A 22,939-nucleotide genomic window follows, 5' to 3' on the forward strand; every position below is an offset into this window, starting at 1 on the left:
TGTGCCCAGCACTGTTCCAAGCGCTGGGATAGATATAAGGTCATCAGGTTGTCCCATGTGGGGCTCACAATCTTAATGCCCATTTTACAGATGAGGGAACTGAGGCCCAGAGAAGTGAAGTGACTTGCCTAAAGTCTCACAGCTGACAAGTAGCGGAGCCGGGATTAGAACCCAAGACTTCTGGCTCCCAGGCCCGGGCTCTTTCCACTGAGCCGTGCTGCTGAGCACTTCCTGCGTAGAGACTACTGGACTAAGCGCTTGGGAGAGGACAGTATAACAATACCCAGACACGTGCTCATTTGTTTATATTTTTATCACCCTACTTATTTTGCTAACGAGGTGTCCGTCCCCTTGATTCTATCTATCGTGATGACGTTGTCTTGTTTTTGTCCGTCCGTCTCTACCGATTAGACTGCGAGCCCGTCGTCGGGCAGGGATCGTCTCTCTCCGTTGCCGAATTGTCCATTTCAAGCGCTTAGTACAGTACTCTGCCATTGCCATTGTTCTCGTCCGTCCATCTCCCCCGGTTAGACCGTAAGCCCGTCAAACGGCAGGGACCGTCTCTATCTGTTGCCGACTTGTTCATCCCAAGCGCTTAGTACAGTGCTCTGCACATAGTAAGCGCTCAATAAATACTATTGAATGAATGAATACTATTGAATACTCTGCACATAGTAAACGCTCCAAAAAGACTACTGAATGAATGAATTCCCTGCCCACAACGAGCCGCCAGTCCGGAGCGGGAGAGACGGACCTCTAGATGAATAGATCAATTACAGATATGTTACAGATCGATCGGTCGGTTGATTGTCCGGAGAGACCGAGTGTGCCGAGCGCCCGAGGACTGGATGTGAGGGGCGGGGGAGGGACGGGGGTCAGAGGTCAGGGGCCAGATTGGGGGCCCTCCCGGACGCCACCCCACCGTCCTCTCTCCCTCCGACAGGTACCGGGATTACCGAAACCCCGACAATTACGATCTCTCCGAGCAGTTCTGGTTCATCTTGGCCATCCGGCTGGCTTTCGTGATCATCTTCGAGGTGCGGACGATGACCGGCGGTCGGGGCTGGGCCCGCGGGGCAGGGGCGAGGGGGCGCGGGGGTGGGGGCCGGGGGCCGCCCCCTCGCCCGGGCTCCAGCTGGCCCTCGCTCTCCAGCACGTGGCTCTGTGCATCAAGCTGGTGGCGGCCTGGTTCGTGCCCGACGTCCCGAAGTCGGTGAAGACCGACCTCCTGAGGGAGAAGCAGTGCGGCCTGATGAAGAGATTGAGGTACGGGCGGCCGGAGGGGGTGGGTGGGGGCGGGGGGAGGCGGCATCCTCCCTTCTCGGGGTGCGTCACCCCCGCCCCGAGACAAAGGGGGCTGGAGGCCTGCCGCCCCGGACCTCTCCTGCTGCCTCTCTGGAGAGGGCAGAGGGGGGCACCGTCGCTGGGCAGATGCCCGGGGACCCGGCTGAGTGGACCCCCTGTCAAGGAAGGAGGTTAGACGATCTGTGCTCTCTCTCCTTCTCTTCCTCTCTCTTTCCCTCTCACGCTGTGTCTCTCTCCCTCTCCATCTCTATCTCTTCCTCTCCCTCTCTGTCTCTCTCCCTCTCCCTCTGTCTCTCCCTCCCTCTCTCTTTCCCTCTCGGTCTCTATCTCTTCCTCTCCCTATCTCTCTCTCTCTCTCTCTCCCTCTCTCTGTCTCTCCCTCCTTCTCTCCATCTCTCTTTCCCTCTCAGGCTCTGTCTCTCCCTCTCCATCTCTGTCTGTTTCTCTCTCTCTCACTCCCTCTTCTCTCTCTGCCTCTCTCATTCCCTTTCACACTCTGTCCCTCTCTCCCTCCCGGTCTCTATTTTTCTCTCCCTCTCTCTCTCCCTCTGTTCCTCTCTCCCTCTCACACTCTTTCTCTCTCCCTCTCCATCTCGATCTCTCTCACTCTCTGTCTCTCTCCTCTGTCTCTGTCTCCCTCCCTCTCTCTCCCTCTTCTCTCTCTTCCTCTCTCTTTCCCTCTCACCCTGTCTCTCTCCTTCTCGGTCTCTATCTCTTCCTCTCCCTTTCTGTCTCTCTCCCTCTGTCTCTGCCTCCCTGTCTCCCTCTTCTCTCTCTTCCTCTCTCTTTCCCTCTCACGCTCTGTCTCTCTCTCCCTCTCCATCTCTGTCTCTCCCTCCCTCTCTCGCCCTCTTCCTCTTTCTCCGTCATACTCTGTCCCTCCCTCCCTCTCGGTCTCTATTTTTCTCTCCCTCTCTCTCTCCCTCTGTTCCTCTCTCCCTCTCACCCTCTTCTCTCTCTCTCTCCATCTCTATCTCTCTCGCACTCTCTGTCTCTCTCCTCTGTCTCTGTCTCTCCCTCCCTCTCTCTTCTTCTCTCTCTGTTCCCCTCTCTTTCCCTCTCACGTTCTGTCTCTCTCCTTCTTGGTCTCTATCTCTCCCTCCCTCTCTCTCTTCCTCTCTCTCCCTCTTCTCTCTCTTCCCCTCTCTTTCCCTCTCACACTCTCTCTCCCTCTCGGTCTGTCTTCCTCTCCCTCTCTGTCTCTTTCTCCTTCTCCGTCTCTCCCCCACTTTCTCCCTCTCGCTCTGTCTCTCCCTCACTTTCTCTCTGTCTCTCCCTCTCTCCGTCTCTCTTTCTCCTTCTTGCTCTCTGTCTCTATGTCTCTCAATCTGTCTCTTTCCCTCTCTTTCTCCCTCTCCCTCTCTGTCTCGCTCGCCTTCCCTCTTGGTATTTGTTAAGTGCCTACTCTGTGCCAGGCACTCTACTAAGCTCTGAGGTAGATACGAGCTAGTCACGTTGGACACGGTCTCTGTCCCACACACTCTTCACCCCCATTTTACAGATGAGGGAATTGGGGGAGGGGGTCTCAATTCAGTTTGTGCGAAGCTCAGGACTGGGGACCACCTCCGTCAAGGAGGGCCCCTCCCCTGACTACGCCCTCCTTTCCTCTTCTCCCACTCCCTTCTGCCTCCCCCTGACTTGTCCCCTTTATGCATCTCTCCTCCTAGCCCCACACCGCCGAGTCCATAGCTGTAATTTATTTTTTTACATTAACATCTGTCTTCCCCCACCGCAAGACTGCCAGCTCGTTGTGGGTAGGGATCGTCACTGTTTATTGTTGCGACGTACTTTCCCAAGTGCTTCGTCCAGTGCTCTGCACAGAGTGAGCGCTCAATAAATTCCATCGAATGAATGAAATGAGCCCGGAGGGTCCGAAACCACCCCGCGGGGCACCAACCCGGGGTGTGAGGATGGAACCCCTCCCGCTGTCCACGGGGGCACGCGCCCTGTGTGCCGCCTATGCCCCAGCCAGCGGGCCGGGTGGGCGGCACTGCCAGGCCGTCCAGGCCCGTGGGCACACGACCCATCCGGCTGGAGGTTGCCCACCCGTGGCTACGTTCCCCTCCTGAATCTCCAGAGTCGGGAAGAGACCGTTCATTCATTCAGTCGTATTTTTTGAGCGCTTACTGTGTGCAAAGCACCGGACTAAGCGCTTGGGAGAGGACTCTACAAGGACAGACAGACACGTTCCCTGCCCACAAGGAGGCCACCGGAACCTGCAGTGGGATTTGGGGCGAGGGAGACGAACTGTACATTCCAAGCGCTTGGTACGGTGCTCTGCACACAGTAAGCGCTCAGTAAATACGACCGAATGGATGAATTAGACCTTACCTCAGGATGCAAGATAATAATAACGTTGGCATTCGCTAAGCGCTTACTATGTGCAGAGCACTGTTCTGAGCGCTGGGGTAGATACAGGGTAATCAGGTTGTCCCACGTGAGGCTCACGGTCTTCATCCCCATTTTCCAGATGAGGTCACTGAGGCCCAGAGGAGTGAAGTGACTTGCCCACAGTCACCCGGCTGCCAAGTGGCAGAGCCGGGATTCGAACCCATGACCTCTGACTCCCAAGCCCGGGCTCTTTCCACTGAGCCACGCTGCTTCTCCGCCGCTTCCCTTCCCAGTGCACCTCAGGGTCCAGGCTGCGGCTTTGCTCCCGACCGAGCCGGAAGCGGGTGGTGTGTGGGATAGTTTCTTTTATCTTATGGTATTTAATAATAATGATAACGATGGTACTTGTTAAGCGCTTATTATGTGCCCAGCACTGTTCTAAGCGCTAGGGTAGATACGTGGTCATCAGGTTGTCCCATGTGGGGCTCACGGTCTTCATCGCCCTTTTCCAGATGAGGTAACTGAGGCACAGAGAAGCTAAGCGACTCGCCCAAAGTCACCCATCTGACAGGTGGCGGAGCCGGGATTAGAACCTCCGACCTCTGACTCCCAGGCCCGGGCTCGTTCCACTAAGCCACGCCACTTCTCCATTTGTTAAGCGCTTCCTGTGTGTCAAACGCTGTTCTAAGCGCCGGGGTGGATGGTAATTAATCAGGTAGGACGCAGTCCCTATCCCACATGGGGCTAACGCAGTCTAAGTAGGGGCACCTCTGGGCTCCTGAATCAGTCGGTCGGATTTATTGAGCACCTGCTGTGTGTAGAGACTGGACTAAACGCCCGAGAGAGGACGATAGAGCGATAAACAGGCGCATTTCCCGCCCGCAACAAGCTGACAACCTAGAGGACTGTCTGGCGGCCCATCCAGTCAGTCAGTGGTATGTGCGGAGTGCATACTCTGCGCGGGGCGCTGTACTAAGCGCTTGGGGGTGGACGATACAGTAATGAACAGTCGTACTCCCTGCCCACAGTGAGCTCAGAGTCTAGGGTCTTCCCCCACAGCCTCCGTCTCCCCCGGGCCCCGCTGCCCCCTCACCCGGCTGCGTCTGTGTCCCCCCCGGTCCCCAGCTCCAGGTGTACGGACGTGTAGCCGCCGGCCGGAGAGGCGGTGCCCGGCGGAAGCTGCGAGGCCTGATCGTCTCTGCCGGACCCCCCCACCACCCCTGGGCTCTTCACGCCTCTCCTCGGAGATGGGATGTCTCTGCGCCGAAGCCCCCGGGGAAAGGAGGGAGGGTTTGGGGGAGGGTCTTCAGGAAACGCAGGCCTTCCCGGCCTGGAGGCTCGGGAACCCCCGGCCTCGGCGGGAGGGACGACGCACTGGACGTTGCTTTCGGGGCCGGGGCGAGCCGACCGGGGGGAGCGGAACCTCGCTCTGCCTTTCCTCGGTCCCGGGCGAGGGTCGGCCTCCTCGGGACCCATTCCCACCCCCGTCCCGCCCGCCCGGCCTGCCGGCCGCCGGGCAGTAAGAACCGGTCAGCTGCTGAGGACCAAGAGGCCTTCCCCCACTACGCCCTCCTTTCCCCTCCTCCCTCTCCCTCCTGCGTCACCCTCGCGCTTGGATCTGTCCCCCTTAATAATAATAATGATTGTGGTCTTTCTTAAGCACCTGCTGTGTGCCGGGCACTGTAGTAGGCGCTGGGGTAGATTCGAGTTAATCAGGTTGGACACAGTCCCTGCCCCACGTGGGGCTCACGGTATCCATCCTCATTTTCCAGATGAGGGAACTGAGGCCCAGAGAAGGGAAGTGACTTGCCCAAGGCCACCCAGCAGACAAGTGGCAGAGCCGGGATTAGAACCCATGACCTTCTGAGTGTCGGGCCCGGGCTTATCCGCTGCGCCATGCTGCCTTCCCAGAGCACTTGATATTCATCCCGCTCTCATCCTCACAGCATTTTTGGACATTTTGCTATACCTTCCCATTCCTTTTTTTTTTAATGGAGTTTTTTATGCGCTTACTATGTGCCGGGCGCTGCACTAAGCGCTGGGGTCGATACTGATCATCAGGTTGGACACAGTCCCCTTCCCACATGGAGCTCGCAATCTTCGTCCCCATTTTACAGGTGAGGGAACTGGGGCGCGGTGAAGTAAAGCGACTCGCCGAGAGTCACACGGCAGACAAGTGGCGGAGCCGGAATTTGAACCCAGGTCCTTTTGACTTGCAGGCCCGTGCCCTAGCTTCTCTATTCCCATTCTCTATTTCCCGTCAGTAATTTATTTTAACGACTGCCTCCCCTTCTAGACTGTAGCCCTTTACGGGCGGGGAATCTGTCTACCAACACTACTGTACCGTTCCCTCCCAAGCGCCTCGTAAGTGTTCGGCAATCGATCGGTGGCATTTATTGAGCGCTTCCTGTGTTCCGAGCACTGCCCTGAACGCGTGGGAGGGGATGATGCGATAGAGGTGATAGGCACAGACCCTGCCACAAGGAGCTTGCAGTCCAGAGGTACGCGGGGAGCGTTCAATAAATACCTTTGATCGACTGGTTGATTGATTTATTACCTCCGAGAGCTGCAGGGGACACCGGAGTCAAGGCGAAGGAGTGGGGAACGCGCCCTCCCCCTCATCCAATCGATCCTGTTGGGTGTCCAGAGGCTAAAAAATTCCTCTTCCCTCTCCCCACTCCCACCCTTGTGTCCCCAAACTCCTCCCACCCTCTCCCCACCTCTCTTTTTCAGGCTCTCCCTCCCCTCAATTTTTTTTTACGTTATTTGTTAAGCGCTTCCTACGTGCCAGGCACTGTTGTAAGCGCTGGGGTAGATACAGGGTCATCAGGTTGGACAGTCCGGTCCCGCATCGGGCTTACAGTCGTCATCCCCAGTTCGCAACCGAGGGAACTGAGGCCCAGAGAAGAAGAAGAAGAATTACGGCATGTGCTAAGCGCTTACTATGTGTCAGGCACTGTAGTAAACTCTGGGGTGGAGACAACCAAATCGGGTTGGACACAATCCCTGTCCAATACGGGGCTCCCGGTCTCAATCCCCGTTTTACAGATGAAGTCACTGAGGCCCAGAGACCTGAAGGGACTTGCCCAAGGTCACACAACGGAGAGCGGGTGGAGCCGGGAATAGAACCCACGACCTTCGGACTCACGGGCCGGGGTCCTATCTGAAGCGACTCGCCCAGGTCACGGGAAAGACGAGAGGCGGAGCCGGGACTGGAACCCGGGTCCTCCCAGACCCCGGGCTCTACCTACGCTCCTTTTCCTCAGTGCCTCCATCTGCCCCCTCCCTCGTCGCTGTCCCATCGCACCGCCCCCGTCCCCTTCTCCGTCCCCCGGGCGATTCAAAGCCTTCTGGAAGGTCAAGAAGGCCGAGTCCCTCGAGTGACCCCTGACCCGCCCCCCGCCCCCCCATCACCTGCTCAGATGCGGCTCAGGTGTCAGGAAACTCCTCCTCCTCACAACCCTCTGGCTACAGTTTGGACCCCTCCACCATCGACCGTCCCCGTGCCCTCCCCGACTCGGGGACGAACCGCCTGCTCCAGGCCTCGTCACACACGGCGGGAGAGGATGGTAATTCCAGGATGGGAAGGTGGGAGGACCAGACCCTCCCCTCCCTCCGGACCCCTGCCCCCCATCCCCCGTGCCCACCCACGCGGACCTTCAGCCCCTCCTCATTCCCTTCCCCATCCTGCTGTTGCTGATAATGATCACGATGGTGTTTCTTAAGCGCTTACTAGGTCCCAAGCACCGTTCTAAGCGCCGGGGTAGAGACGAGGTCATGAGGTTGTCCCACGTGAGGCTCCCGGGCTTCATCCCCATTTTCCAGATGAGGTAAGTGAGGCCCAGAGAAGTGAAGTGCCCCACGGCTGACAAGTGGAGCCGGAATTAGAACCCATGACCTCTGACTCCCAGGCCCGGGCTCTTGCCACTAAGCCACGCTGCTTCTCCATGGCACAGCAAAATTCTCACTGGCCACGAATTGATTATTAAACAATTATTAGGGGCCTTGTTAAGAGTAGAATCCCCCCTCTTCCTTATGCTGAATTGTCCATTCCAAGCGCTTAGTCCAGTGCTCTGCACATACTAAGCGCTCAATAAATGCTACTGAATGAGGAGCTGGGGGAGGAGGCAATGTCTCCCCCTTTCATTCATTTATTCATTCATTCATTCATTCAATCGTATTTATTGAGTGCTTACTGTGTGCAGAGCACTGGACTAAGCGCTTGGAAGGTACAATACAGCAACAAAGAGAGACAATCCCTTCCCACAACGGTCTCACAGCCCGGGGGGGGGGGGGGGCGGAGATGGACAACAATACACGTAAACAGGCATCAATATAAATAGAATTATAGATATATAATGGAAGCTCATTGTGAGTAGACACTGTGTCTGTTCTGTTTTTGTATCGTCGTCTCCCAAGTGCTTAGTACAGTGCTCTGTACCTAGTAAGCACTCAATAAATTGATCTATTCATTCATTCAATTGTATTTATTGAGCGCTCACTGTGTGCGGAGCACTGGACTAAGTGCTTGGAGAGTGTGTGACCTTGGGCGAGTCACTTAACTTCTCTGTGCCTCAGTTACCTCATCTGTCAAATGGGGATTAAAAAAACTGTGAGCCCCACGTGGGACAACCTGATCACCTGGTATCGCCCAGCGCTTAGAACAGTGCTTTGCACATAGTAAGCGCTTAACAGATACCACAATTATTATTATTATTGTTACAATTCGGCCACAGATAGAGACGATCCCTGCCCAACAGAGGGCTCACGGTCTAAACAGGGGAGACGGCAAAACAAAACAAAACAGGCAGTCTGGCGTCAATACCGTTTAGACCGCGTCATCGGGCAGGGATCGTCTCTATCTGTTGCCGAATGGTACATTCCAAGCGCTTAGTACAGTGCTCTGCACATAGTAAGTGCTCCATAAATACTATTGAATGAATATCATCAAGATAAATAGAATCATAGATATATTCAGATCGTTAATAAAATAGAGTAATAAATAATGTATACAAATAGGCACAAGTGCTGGGGGCCGGGGGGGGGGAAGGAGGAAGAGCAGAGGGCGGGAGAAGGGATGGGGAAGGGAGGAGGAGCGGAGGGAAAGGGAGGGCTCGGTCTGGGAAGGCCTCCCGGAGGAGGGGAGCTCTCAGGAGGGCTTGGAAGAGGGGAAGAGAGGGAGTTCGAAGGATGTGAGGAGGGAGGGCGTTCCGGGACCGCGGGAGGACGCGACCCCGGGGTCGACGGCGGGACGGGCGAGAACGGGGGACGGCGAGGAGGCGGGCGGCGGAGGAGCGGAGCGTGCGGGGTGGGCGGCGGAAAGAGAGAAGGGAGGAGAGGTAGGAGGGGGCGAGGGGACGGAGAGCCTCGAAGCCTAGGGTGAGAAGTTTTTGTTTCGTGCGGAGGTCGATAGGCGACCACTGGAGGTGTTTAAGAAGGGGAGTGACAGGCCCAGAGCGTTTCTGCGGGAAGATGAGCCGGGCGGCGGAGTGAAGAGTAGACCGGAGCGGGGCGAGACGGGAGGAAGGGAGATCGGAGAGGAGGCTGACACGATAATCCAGCGGGGAGATTATGAGAGCTTGTACCGGCACGGTAGCCGTTTGGATGGAGAGGGAAGGGCGGATCTCGGCCATGTCGTGAAGGTGAGACCGGCGGGCGTCGGGGACGGATCGGAGGTGTGGGGCGAAGGAGAGAGCCGAGTCAAGGGGGACGCCGAGGTTGCGGGCTTGAGAGACGGGAGGGATGGCAGTGCCGTCCACAGTGATGGGAAAGTCAGGGAGAGCACAGGGCTTGGGAGGGAGGATAAGGAGCTCAATAAATATCACTGATGGATTGACTGTGGCCCGGAGAAGCAACGAGGCCTAGTGGACAGAGCCCGGGGCTGGGAGTCAGAAGGACCTGGGTTCGTTCATCCATCCATCCATCCATCCATCCATCCATCCATCCATCCATCCATCCATCCATCCACTCGCTCTAGTACCAGCTCTGCCACTTAATAATAATAATTGTGGTATTTCTTAAATGCTTACTGGGTAACAAGCAGTGTTCCAAACGCTGGGGTAGATACCAGATAATCAGGTTGGACCCAGTCCCTGTCCCACGTGGGGCTCACAGTCTTAATCCCCATTTTCCAGATGAGGGAACTGAGGCCCAGAGAAGTGAAGTGACTCGTCCAAGGTCACAGAGTAGACACATGGAGGACACGTGGGTCCTCTGACGTCCAAGCCCGGGCTCTTTCCACTAGGCCGAACCGCTTCTCCAAGCGGGACAAGTCCCACTTGTCAGCTGTGCGACTTCGGGCGAGTCGCTTTACTTCTCTGGGCCTCAGTTGCCTTATCTGTAAAATGGGGATTGAGACTGCCAGCCCCAGGTGGGCCAGGGACTGTGTCCAGCCTGATCTGCTTGTATCTACCCCAGCGCTTAGTACAGTGCCTAGCACATAGTAAGCGCAGAGCAAACAATCATTTTCTCCCGAAAGGACCCAATCAAAAAGTGATATTTATCGAGCACTTGCTCTGTGCCGAGCACTGCACTGAGCACTCGGAATAGTAAAATAAAGTTGGGAGGCACACTCCACGCCCTCAAGGATCTTACAGTCTCCTGGGTGCAGAGCACTGTACTGAGCACTTGGGAGAGTCCGACAGAGTTTAGTAGACACGGTCCCTGCCCTCAAGGGGCTTCCAGTCTACTGTGTGCAGAGCACCGTACTGAGCGCTTGGGAGAGGGCAGTACGAGAGAGTCGGTAGAGATGAGAAGCAGCGTGGCTCGGTGGAAAGAGCCCGGCCTTGGGAGTCCGAGGACGTGGGTTCTAATCTTGGCTCCGCCACTTGTCAGCTGTGCGACTTTGGGCGAGTCACTTTCATTCATTCATTCGATCGTATTTATTGAGCGCTTACTATGGGCCGAGCACTGTGCTAAGCGCTTGGAATGTACAAATCGGTAACAGATAGAGACGGTCCCTGCCCTTTGACGGGCTTACGGTCTAATCGGGGGAGTCACTTCACTTCTCGGTGCCTCAGTGACCTCATCTGGAAACGGGGATGAAGCCTGTGAGCCCCACGTGGGACAACCTGATCACCTTGTATGCCCCCAGCGCTTAGAACAGTGCTTTGCACATAGTAAGCGCTTGAACACCACTATTATCATTATTATTACATATCCCCAGCGCTTAGAACAGCGCTCGGCTTATAGTAAGCGCTTAACCAAAACCGTCATTATTATCTAAGCGTTTAGGACAGTGCTCTGCACACAGCACATAGTAAGCGCTTAACAAATACCAACATTATTAGTCACATTATTAGTAAGGGCTCAATAAATAGGATTGAGTGAATGACCTTCTGACTCCCAGGCCCGGGCTCTACCCACTAGGCCACGCTGCTCAGCTAATTAGTGGAGAGTAGTGAGTGACTAAAGCCAAGGCGGGCGGGTGGGTCGTCTGTTTTCTCTATCTCTCGCAGCCTTCCTTCTTCAGGGCCAAGGTTCGCCCTAACCCCCGCTCTGGAGGCTACCTTGGTTAAGCGGCGTGGCTCAGTGGAAAGAGCCCGGGCTTGGGAGTCAGAGGTCATGGGGTCTAATCCCCGCTCCGCCGCTCGTCAGCTGGGTGACTTTGGGCAAGTTGCTTCGCTTCTCTGAGCCTCAGTTCCCTCATCTGTAAAATGGGGATGAAGACTGGGAGCCCCAAGTGGGACAACCTGATCACCTTGTATCCCCCAGCACTTGGAACAGTGCTTTGCCCATAGTAAGCGCTTAACAAATGCCATCATCATTATAGAGAAGCAGCGTGGCTCAGTGGAAAAGCCTGGGCTTGGGAGTCCAAGGTCATGGGTTCGAATTCCGGCTCTGCTGCTTCGCAGCTGTGTGACTGTGGGCAAGTCACTTAACTGCTCTGTGCCTCAGTTACCTGATCTGTAAAATGGGGATGGAAACTGTGAGCCTCAAGTGGGACAACCTGATTACCTTGTTTCTACCCCAGCGCTTAGAACAGTGCTCTGCACATAGTGAGCGCTTAACAAATACCAATGCTATTAGTATTATTATTAGGGCGGAAACAGCGAGTAGGGGGCCAGGGGAGCATGTCATTCTGGTGGGGGGGACGGGGGCGATGGAAGGTCTTCCGGCTCTTGGATGACAAAGCCTCCGGCCGCTGCTGAACGTCCCGGATGCCGGGGCCCACCGGGGTCGTCCGTTCATTCGGCTGTATTTTGTATTATTATTCATTCATTGTCAGTCAGTCGTATTTATCAAGCGCTTACCGTGTGCAGAGCACTGGACTAAGCGCTTGGAAGGGACAATTCGGCAACAGAGAGAGACCATCCCTGCCCAACGACGGGCTCACGGTCTAAACGGGAGAGACAGACAGCAAAACAAAACAAGTAGTCTGGCGTCAATATCATCCGGATGATTAGAATCACAGATATATACACATCATTAACAAAATAAATAGAATAATGTAGTATCCGTTAAGCGCTTTCTATGTGCCTAGCACTGTTCTAAGCGCTGGGGTAGATACAAGGTCATCAGGTCGTCCCACGTGGGGCTCCCGGTCTTCAACCCCATTTTACAGATGAGGTCACTGAGGCCCAGAGAAGTGAAGTGACCCGCTCAAGGTCACACAGCGGACAAGCGGCGGAGCCGGGATTAGAACTCACGACCTCTGATTCCCAAGTCCACGGTCTTACCAGTGGGCCTTACCGGGTGCAGAGCACTGTAGTAAACACTTGGGAGAGGACAGTATAACCATAAACAGGCAACATTCCCTGCCCACGAGGAGCTTACGGTCAAGAGGGGGGATAAAGACAATAGTACAGATAAATAAATTAGAGGAAGGGATCTAAGTGTTGTCCTCGTGGGCAGGGAACGAATCCGTTTATTGTTCTATTGTCCTCTCCCAAGCGCTTAGTCCAGTGCTCGGCACACAGTAAGCGCTCAATAAATACGATCGAATGAATGAAGTGTAGGATTGGGAGTTGCGGGAGGGAAGGTCCTCTCGTCTCCCAAGGGAGAGACAGCGTGGAGAAGCGGCATGGCTTAGTGGAAAGAGCCCGGGCTTGGGAGTCGGGGTCGTGGGTTCTAATCCCGGCTCCGCCACTCTTCTGCTTGGGCAAGTCACTGAACTTCTCTGGGCCTCAGTTCCCTCAGCTGTAAAATGGGGATGAAGACTGTGAACCCTGCCTGGGACAATCTGATTACCTGTATTTACCCCAGTGCTTAGAACAGTGCTTGGCACATAGTAAGCGCTTAACAAACACCATCACTATTATTGTTATTACTATTATTCTCCCGTCCCAGCAACCAATCCAGTAGGACCACAGGCAGGGGCTCGTGACTTAGTGGAAAGAGCAGTCAGAGGTCATGGGTTCTAAACCCGGCTCTGTTGCTTGTCAGCTGTGTGACCTTGGGTAAGTCATTTCACTTCTCTGTGCCTCGGTTCCCTCATCTGTAAAATGGGAATGAAGACGGTGAGCCCTACGTGAGACGACCTGATGACCTCGTATCTACCCCCAGTGCTCAGAACAGTGCTCGACACATAGTGAGCGCTTAATAAATACCAACATCATTATTAATGCTATTATTATTCCATCCAGCTCCCACCCCAAACTCCTTCTTGATGGTTCGGCTAGACACCGACAGCACAGTGTCAATCCATCGGTGGTATTTATGAAGAGTTTACTGCGTGCGGAGCATTGTACTCGAGAAGCAGCCTGGCGTAGTGGACAGAGCCCGGGTCTCGGAGTCAGAAGGTCATGGGTTCTAATCCCGGCTCCTCCACTTGTCTGCTCTGTGGCCTTGGGCAAATCACGTCCCTTCTCTGTGCCTCAGTTCCCTTATCTGTAAAATGGGGATTGAGACCGTGAGCCCCACGTGGGACAGGGACTGGGTCCAACCCGATTTGCTTGTATCCACCCCAGTGCTTAGTACGGTGCCTGGCACATAGTAAGCGCTTAACAAATACCGCTGTTATTCAGCGCTTTGAAGAGCGCCTGGCACCTAATAAGCACTCTACAAATACCATTAAAAAAAGCAACCTTCTGACTTCCAGGCTTGGGCTCTCTCCTCTGGGCCAAGCTACTCCTCAGTAAATTGGAAACGAGAAAACCTTCTCTCCCTCCCTCACGGGGCTGTCGGAAGGAGGTAGTGAGATTCCCTGATGGGGAAGCGGGCAAAGAAAAAACAAGGGGTGATTACAGGTGGCTCTGGAGGCTGGCGTGGATGCCCGTCTCCATAGCAACAAGCATCCCCGGGGGGCTCTGGCAGACCCCAGGGCTCTTGAGGTCTGCACCCCTATCAGGTGATCAGGAACGGCAGGTGCCTCAAGACGAGGATGAGCAGCGTGGCCTGGTGGCTAGAGCCTGGGCCGGGGAGTCATTCATTCATTCGATTGTATTTACTGAGCGCTTACTGTGTGCAGAGCTCTGGACTAAGCACTTGGGAAAGGACAAAAGAACAATAAACAGACCCATTTCCTGCCCACAACAAGCTGACAGTCTAGAGGGGGAGACAGATGTTAATAGTGATAAATAAATGATAATAATAATGATGATGAAGGTATTTCTTAAGCGCTCACTATGTGCCAATCACTGTTCTAAGCACTGGGATAATAATAATGTTGGTATTTGTTTAAGCGCTTACTATGTGCCAACCACTGTTCTAAGCGCTGGGGTAGATACAAGGTAATCAGGTCGTCCCATGTGGGGCTCGCAGTCTTCATCCCCATTTTACAGATGAGGCAACTGAGGCACAGAGAAGTTAAGTGGCTTGCCCGAGGTCACGTAGCTAAGTGGCGGAGCTGGGATTAGAACCCATGACCTCCGTATCCCAGGCCCAGGCTCTTTCCTCTAAGGTCATCAGGTTGTCCCACGTGGGGCTCACGGACCTAATCGCCATTTTCCAGCTGAGGTAACTGAGTCCCAGAGAAGTTAAATGACTTGCCCAAAGTCACACGGCTGCCAAGCGATGGAGCCGGGATTAGAACCCACGACCTCTGACTCCCAGGCCCGGGCTCTATCCACTAGGCCATGCTGCATCTCTACGGATAGGGACTTCAGCGCCCTGGGGTGGGAGCGGGGAGGAATAAAGGGAGCAAGTCGGGGCGACGCAGAAGGGAGTGGGAGATGAGGAAAAGTGGAGCTTAGTCAGGGAAGGCCTCTTGGAGGAGGTGGGCCTGCGGGAAGGCTTTGAAGGGGGAGAGAGTCATCGTCTGTGGGATTTGAGGAGGGAGGGCGTTCCGGGCCGGAGGCGGGACGTGGGCCGGGGGTCGGCGGCAAGACAGGCGAGATGGAGGGACAGGGACTAGGTTGGCATTCGAGGAGCAAAGCGTGCGGGCTGGATCCATGGAAACCCTCCTGGCTGAAACAGTGAAGGCACCGCCTAATTACTTCCAATTAATGGAATTAATTGAGTGTGTATTCTGTCTGGTAATTGCACCCAGGGGCTACAGGCCGGGATCGGGAATAATTGGTAGCCGCCGGCAAAAACCGCGCTATTTCAGATCTAACCGACCGCCAAGGGACTCGTTTTGAGGGGACCGGCCTGGGGGGGGGGGGGGCCCCGGGGTGGGGGGGGTTACGGTGTGCCTGGCAGTCTCTGCCAATCTCCCAGGCACCTGGGCAAGCATTTCCTACTTTTCTTCTTCTAATAATAATAATGTTGGTATTTGTAAAGCGCTTACTATGTGCAGAGCACTGTTCTAAGCACTGGGGGAGATACAGGGTCATCGGGTCGTCCCACGTGAGGCTCACAGTCTTCATCCCCATTTTACAGATGAGGGGATTGAGGCCCAGAGAAGTGAAGTGACTCGCCCACAGTCCCACAGCTGACAAGTGGCAGAGCCGCAAGTCGAACCCATGACCTGTGACTCCCAAGCCCGGGCTCTTTCCACGGAGCCACGCTGCTTCTAGAGGGAGGCTCCCAAACCTTGGATGCTCTCCGGGGGAAGGAGCAGGGATTTTCCACCTGGGCGGGGGAAATCCCAAAGAGTCTACACCCCACTCTGTAATGGGCGGGGGCTTCCAGGACAGGGACTTTTGGGGGAATTTCCTACCATCTTAACTGGAGCCTCTGGTTGGAATTTCTGGGATTCCTTGGCAATTGAATTGGATCCCCCTCTCCAGCCCTTATGGAGCAGCTACGGCCTGGAATTGTGCTACAGAAGTATAATAATAATAATGTAATAATAATGTTGGTATTTGTTAAGCGCTTACTATGTGCAGAGCACTGTTCTAAGCGCTGGGGGAGATGCAGGGTCATCGGGCAGGTTGTCCCACCTGAGGCTCACAGTTAATCCTCATTTTACAGAGGAGGTCACTGAGGCATAGAGAAGTGAAGTGACTCGCTCACAGTCACACAGCTGACGAGTGGCAGAGCCGCAAGTCGAACCCATGACCTCTGACTCGGAAGCCCGGGCTCTTTCCACTGAGCCACGCTGCTTCTATCCACCCCAGCGTTTAGCACATAGTGGCTCAGTGGAAAGAGTCCGGGCTCGGGAGTCAGAAGTCATGGGTCCGCCGCTTGCCAGCTGTGTGACTCCGGGCCAGTCACTTCCCTTCTCTGGGCCTCAGTTCCCTCATCTGGAAAATGGGGATTAAAAAACGTGAGCCACACGTGGGATGACCTGTTCACCTTGTATCCCTCCCAGCGCTTAAGAACAGTGCTTGGCACATAGTAAGCGCCTATTGTTTTAATGAGATGTTCATCCCCTTGATTCCATTTATTGCTATTGTTCTTGTCCGTCTCCCCCGATTAGACCGTAAGCCCATCAAAGGGCAGGGACCGTCTCTATCTGTTGCCGATTTGTCCATTCCAAGCGCTTAGTCCAGTGCTCTGCACACAGTAAGCGCTCAATAAATACTATTGAATTATTGAATGTTATTATTACATAGTATGCGCTTGACAAATACCATAATAATAATGATTATTGATGGTGTTGTTATTACAGGGGAGCCTGATCTTCATTTATTCATGGGAAGCAGCGTGGAAAGAGCCCGGGCTTGGGAGTCAGAGGTCATGGGTTCGAATCCCGGCTCTGCCACGTGTCAGCTGGGTGACTGTGGGCGAGTCACTTCACTTCTCTGGGACTCAATGACCTCATCTGTAAAATGGGGATTAACTGTGAGCCTCAGGTGGGACAACCTGATGACCCCGGATCTCCCCCAGCGCTTAGAACAGTGCTCTGCACAGAGGAAGCGCTTAACAAATACCAACATGATTATTACAGGCCGGACAGGTGGGGGAGGAGGGGCGGGGCGCGCGGGGGCTGCTGGGAAGGCTCCCCTCCCCCACCCCAGCAGGTGGGGCGCGCGCGCCCGCCCGGAAGGGTGCGGCCTCCCGTCTCCCTGGCAACCGGGCGGCCCCTGCCTGCGGTCGCGGGGGGAGCGCCTGGGCCCCCGAGGCCACGCCCACATCCGGGACACGCCCCGCCCCCAAGGACAAAGCCACGCCCCCTCTCGGAACCCCGCACCGCGCTGCCCCGCCCCTCCCTGACCCCACCCGGAAAGGGCCACGCCCCTTCCCAGTCGTCCTCCAATCAGGTCGCGCCTCCTCCAGGCCACGCCCCTCCCGACCACGCCCTCCACTTAGGCCCCGCCCCCTGAAGGCACCGCCCTCGCGCTCTGAGGGCCCCCCGCGAGACGCGGAGGTGAGTCACAGGGGCCTCGCGCCCTGGGGCCCAGCGGGCCAAGCGCGGGGAGGGGCGCCTGATCATTCATTCATTCATTCATTCATTCATTCAACCATACAACCACCTGGGCATATTTGTATATATTATCTATTACTCTATTTTATTAATGACGTGTCTAAATCTATGATTCGGTCGATCTATTTTGTTGCTCTCGCCGCCCGCCTACTTTTTTGTTGTCGTTGTCGTCGTCGTCTCCCGCCTTCTAGGCCGGAAGCCCGCCGTTGGGCAAGGATGGTGTCAATATCTGTGGCCCAGTTGGACTTTCCCAGCGCTTAGAGCAGTGCCCCGCACCCGGTCAGCTCCCGAGAAGTTCATTCAGTCGTGTTTAGTGAGGGCCGACAAGGTGCGGAGCACTGCACGAAGCGCTGGGAAAGTGCAACTGGGCCACAGGTGTTGACCATCCTTGCCCAAAGGCGGGCTCGCGGTCTAAACACGATTGAATGAATGAATGCCGCTTGAGCGCTAACTGCGTGCAGAGCACTGGACGAAGCGCATGGACCATTCGGCAACCGACCGAGCGCTTGGAAAGTCCAATTGGACCGCAGATACTAATAACAATATTGGTATTTGTTAAGCGCTTACTATGCGCTGAGCGCTGTTTTAAGTGCTGCAGGGAGTACAAGGTGATCAAGTTGTCCCAAATGGGGCTCCCAATCTTCATCCCCATTTTCCAGATGAGGTCACTGAGGCCCAGAGATGTACATCACCTTGCTTCTATTTATTGCTATTGTTTTAATGAGATGTTCATCCCCTTGATTCTATTTACTGCTATTGTTTTTGTCCGTCTCCCCCGATTAGACTGTAAGCCCATCAGTGGGCAGGGACTCTATCTGTTGCCGGTTTGTACATTCCAAGCGCTTAGTACAATGCTCTGCACATGGTAAGCGCTCAATAAATACTGTTGAATGAATGAATGAAGTGACTTGCCCACAGTCACACAGCTGCCAAGTGGCAGAGCCGGGATTCGAACCCATGACCTCCGACTCCCAAGCCCAGTGTCATTCCGCCGAGCCCGCTGCGTCCCCGCCCAACGACGGGCTCACGGTCTCAAGACGGATGACTGTCTCAAGACGAAAGAGCGCTGACTGTGTGCAGAGCACTGGACTAAGCACTCCGGAGAGGAGAATTTGGCAACAGAGGGAGTCAGGGGGCCCTGAGGAGGGGTGAGAAGTGTTGGGATCTTCGATGGCGGCAGGTTGAGGGAGGAAGTTGGCCTTGATGGGGGCAGAGAACGCCCTGGGGGAAACTGAGGAAGGCGGGTGTCTCTGTGGGTGGGGGATGGGGGGCATCTAGGAGGGAGCTGAGGCAGAGGAGGGGGTGTCCCGCAAGGGGCTGATTTGGGGGATCTGAGGGAGAAGGGGTGCTGGGGGTGTCCTCATTCATTCATTTACTCATATTGAGCTCCTACTGTGTGCGGGGCACTGGACTGGGCACTTGGGAGAGTCCAATGCAGCAACAATGTTGGAATGTACAATGCGTTATTGTAATGATAATAATGATGGTATTTGATGAGCACTTAGTATGTGCCAAGCACTGCCTAAGCACTGGGGAGGATACAGGGTGATCAGGTTGTCCCACATGGAGCTCATAGTCTTCATCCCCATTTTATTCATTCATTCATCCAGTCGTATTTATTGAGCGCTGATTCATCTCCATTTCATTCATTCATTCAGTTGTATTTATTGAGCGCTTACTATGTGCAGAACACTGGACTAAGGTCTTGGAATGGACAGTTGGGCAACAGAGAGAGACCATCCCTCCCCAGCAACGGGCTCACGGTATAAATGGGAGATCACAGTGTAAATGGGAGTCACAGTCTAAGGTGAGGTAACCGAGGCACAGAGAAGTGAAGTGACTTTCATTCAATAGTATTTATTGAGCGCTTACTATGTGCAGAGCACTGTACTAAGCGCTTGGGATGAACAAGTCGGCAACAGATAGAGACGGTCCCTGCCGTTGGACGGGCTTACGGTCTGATCGGGGGAGACGGACAGACGAGAACGATGGCGATAGATAGAGTCGAGGGGAAGAACGTCTCGTAAAAACCGATGACGACTAAATAGAATCGAGGCGATGTACGATTCATTAACAAAATAAATAGGGTAACGAAAATATATACAGTCGAGCGGACGAGTACGGTGCTGTGGGGATGGGAAGGGAGAGGTGGAGGAGCAGAGGGAAAAGGGGAAAAAGAGGCTTTAGCTGCGGAGAGGTAAAGGGGGGGTGGCGGAGGGAGAAGAGGGAGAAGAGGAGCTCAGTCTGGGAAGGCCTCTTGGAGGAGGTGAGTTTTAAGTAAGGTTTTGAAGAGGGAAAGAGAATCGGTTTGGCGGAGGTGAGGAGGGAGGGCGTTCCGGGACCGCGGGAGGACGTGGCCCGGGGGTCGACGGCGGGATAGGCGAGACCGAGGGACTTGCCCACAGTCACACAGCTGACAAGTGGCAGAGCCGGAATTCGAACCCATGACCTCTGACTCCCAAGCCCGGGCTCTTTCCAGTGAGCCACGCTGCTTCTCTGTACATTCCATGTACAGACTGTAAGCCCGTCAAAGGGCAGGGGCTGTCTCTATCTGTTGCCGATCTGTCCATTCCGAGAGCTTAGTACAGTGCTCTGCACATAGTAAGCGCTCAATAAATACTATTGAATGAATGAATTGTACATTCCAAGTGCTTAGTACAGTGCTCTGCACGCAGTAAGTGCTCAATAAGTACGATCGAATGAATGAATGAACAACAAACGGACACATTCCCGGCCCACAACGGGCTTGGGAGTCAGAGGTCGTGCGTTCTAATCCTGACTCTGCCACTTGTCTGCGGTGTGACCTTGGGCGAGTCACTTCACTTCTCTGTGCCTCAGTGACCTCATCTGTAAAATGGGGATGAAGACTGGGAGCCCCACGTGGGACACCCTGATGACCTTGTATCTACCCCAGCACTTAGAACAGTCTTTGGCACATAGTAAGCGCTTTACAAATATCAACATTATTATTATTATTATTAACTACAGACCCGCCACTTGCCTGCTGTGTGACCTTCGGCCAGTCACTTCACTCCTCTGGGCCTCAGTTCCCTCATCTGTAAAATGGGGATTGAGACCGGAAGCCCTAAGTGGGACAGGGACTGTGTCCAACCGAATTAACTTGTCTCTACCTCGGTGCTTAGTTTAGTGCTTAACACGTAGGAAGCACTTAACAAATGGCATTATTATTATTGTTCTTATTGTGAAAAAGAATTCAGAAAAGCATTTCAGCGTCACGGTGCGGGGAAACGGAGGGGAAGGAGCCATCGTGTCCCATAACGGCTGGTTCTTTGCATCAGCCCGGGTCACCACACCTCCTGCTCCCGCCCCCCGGCCCTAGGTGCCCTCTCCAGTGCTCTCATTCGGTTGCGTTTATTGAGCGCTTACTGTGTGTGGAGCACTGTACTAAGCGCTTGGGAGAGTCCAATAGAACAGTAAACCCGTCCACAATGAGCTTAGAGTCAAGAGGGGAAGACGGACATGAATGGAAATAATAAATAAATAACAGACATGGACCTAAGTGCTCATTGGATCATATTTTTTGAGAGTTTATTGTGTGCGGAGCACTGGACTGAGCACTTGGGAGAGGACAATACAAGAATAAACAGACTTATTCCCTGCCCACAAGGAGCCGATAGTTTAGAGGGGGAGACGGACCAGAATAGAAATAAATAAATGACGATATCCAGGCGGTCTTGCTGCCGCATCTCCTCAAATCAGCGCGGGGTGATGGCTGACGAACACAGCTCGTCTCTGGACTGTAAGCTCATTGTGGGCAGGGGACCGGTCTGTTTATTGTTTATGCAATCCGTTCATTCAGTCGTATTTATTGAACGCTTACTAGGTACAGAGCACCGTGCTAAGCGCTTGGGAGAGTGCAATACAGTAATAAAGAGAGACAGTCCCTGCCCACAACGAGCTCACAGTCTGGTGGGGGAGACGGACATCAAAACAAATAAAGAGGCATCAATAGAAATAAATAAAATGAGGGCTGTGGACTTAAGTGGTGTGGGGAGGGGAGGAAGAGCAAAGGGAGCGAGTCAAGGCGACGCGGGAGGGGGAGATGAGGAAAAATGGGGGGTTTTCTGGGACGGCCTCTCGGAGGAGATGGGCCTTCAAGCTCCGCACACAGTAGCGCTCAGTAAATACCATCGAACGAATGAACGAGTAAGGCTTTGAAGTCGGGGAGGGTAATCGTCTGTGGGATTTGAGGAGGGAGGACGTTCGGGGCCAGAGGCGGGACGTGGGCCGGGGGTCGGCGGCGGGACGGGAGAGACGGAGGCCGGAGGAGCGGAGCGTGCGGCCTCGGGTGGAGAAGGAGAGAAGGGAGGGGAGGGAGGAGGGGGCCGGGGTCGGGGGGCTCGGAAGCCAAGAGGGAGGAGGTTTTGCTCGATACGGAGGCGGATGGGAAACCGCTGGAGATTTTTCGAGGAGGAGGGTGACGCGTCCCGAACGTTTCCGTAGACAGATGAGCAGGGCGGCGGAGGGAAGTCCGGACTGGAGTGGGGAGAGGCGGGAGGTTGGGAGGTCAGAGAGGAGGCCGACGCGGTCATCCGGGAGGGAGAGGAGGAGGGATCGCACTAACGTGGTAGCCCTTTGGATGGAGAGGAAAAGGCGGATCTTGGTGTTGTGAAGGTGACACCGGCAGGTGTCGGGGACGGATCGGATGTGTGGGGTGAAGGATGACACCGAGGTTGCGGGTTTATGAGACAGGAACGAGGTTATTGTTGCGTGGTCCTCTCCCTCTTAGTCCGGTGCTCTGGGCACGGTAATGGCTCAATAAATACGATTGAACGAGTGAGGGTGACCCGCTTTGGCCTCCGCGTCCGTTAAAAGACGTTGAAACTCTGGCGCCGTGTGCGTTCCGCGTCTGGCGTCGTCCGCCGGCGGCCCTGGTCTGCCCGAGGCGCTCTGAGCTGCCAGGCCTCAGGTAAGCGGCCTCAAGGGAGGTGGGCCTTGGGGCTGGCGGAGGCGGGCATGGATGGCCGCAGGGAGCCGGGCGACTGGTTGGAAGCTCGCTGGGGGCAGGGAACCTGTCTGGTGTTCTCTTGTCCTCTCCCGAGTGCTTAGCACAGTGCTCTGCGCAGAGTAAGCGCTCGTTAGATACGATCGAATGAGTGAATGAAACGTTTGGGGTGATGTAAGCTCGTCGTGGGCGGGGGATGTGTCTGTTTATTGTTGTAGTGGACTCTCCCAAGCGCTTAGTCCAGTGCTCTGCGCAGAGTAAGCGCTCATTAGATACGATCGAATGAATGAATGAGGAGTTTGGGGTGATGTAAGCTCATCGTGGGCGGGGGATGTGTCTGTTTATTGTTGTAGTGGACTCTCCCAAGCACTTAGTACAGTGCCCTGCGTAGAGTGAGCGCTCATTAGATACGACTGAATGAATGATTGAAACGTTTGGGGTGATGTAAGCTCGTCGTGGGCGGGGGCTGTGTCTGTTTATTGTTGTATCGGACTCTCCCAAGCGCTTAGTCCAGTGCTCTGCGCAGAGTAAGCGCTCATTAGATGCGATCGAATGAACGAATGAAACGTTTGGGGTGATGTAAGCTCGTCGTGGGCGGGGGATGTGTCTGTTCATTGTTGTATCGGACTCTCCCAAGCGCTTAGTAT

At 54.8% G+C, this 22,939-nt stretch overlaps 2 protein-coding genes across 5 annotated transcripts in view; both read left to right on the top strand.

Moving 5' to 3' along the window:
• Positions 1 to 5,253, top strand: part of ANO9 (anoctamin 9) — a 44,568-nt gene extending 39,315 nt beyond the window's left edge. For both annotated transcript variants that reach the window (XM_029059070.2, XM_029059071.1), the window contains exons 23-25: positions 944 to 1,037; positions 1,154 to 1,266; positions 4,762 to 5,253. In XM_029059070.2, coding sequence (XP_028914903.1) covers positions 944 to 1,037; positions 1,154 to 1,266; positions 4,762 to 4,783 — 229 coding nt within the window. In that variant the 3' untranslated portion in view covers positions 4,784 to 5,253. The remainder of the gene's footprint in view (positions 1 to 943; positions 1,038 to 1,153; positions 1,267 to 4,761) is intronic.
• Positions 5,254 to 17,251: 11,998 nt separating this feature from the next.
• SIGIRR (single Ig and TIR domain containing) overlaps positions 17,252 to 22,939 on the top strand; it is a 59,989-nt gene continuing 54,301 nt past the window's right edge. For 2 of the 3 annotated variants that reach the window (XM_029061311.2, XM_029061312.2), the window contains exon 1: positions 22,159 to 22,256. The gene's annotated coding sequence lies outside the window, so the exon portion shown is untranslated. Of the gene's footprint in view, positions 17,270 to 22,158; positions 22,257 to 22,939 lie in introns of those variants that run through there. The other variant, XM_039911347.1, reaches the window with a different exon arrangement.

This window comes from Ornithorhynchus anatinus, chromosome 3 (genome assembly GCF_004115215.2).
Source record: "Ornithorhynchus anatinus isolate Pmale09 chromosome 3, mOrnAna1.pri.v4, whole genome shotgun sequence".
NCBI classification, from domain to species: domain Eukaryota; kingdom Metazoa; phylum Chordata; class Mammalia; order Monotremata; family Ornithorhynchidae; genus Ornithorhynchus; species Ornithorhynchus anatinus.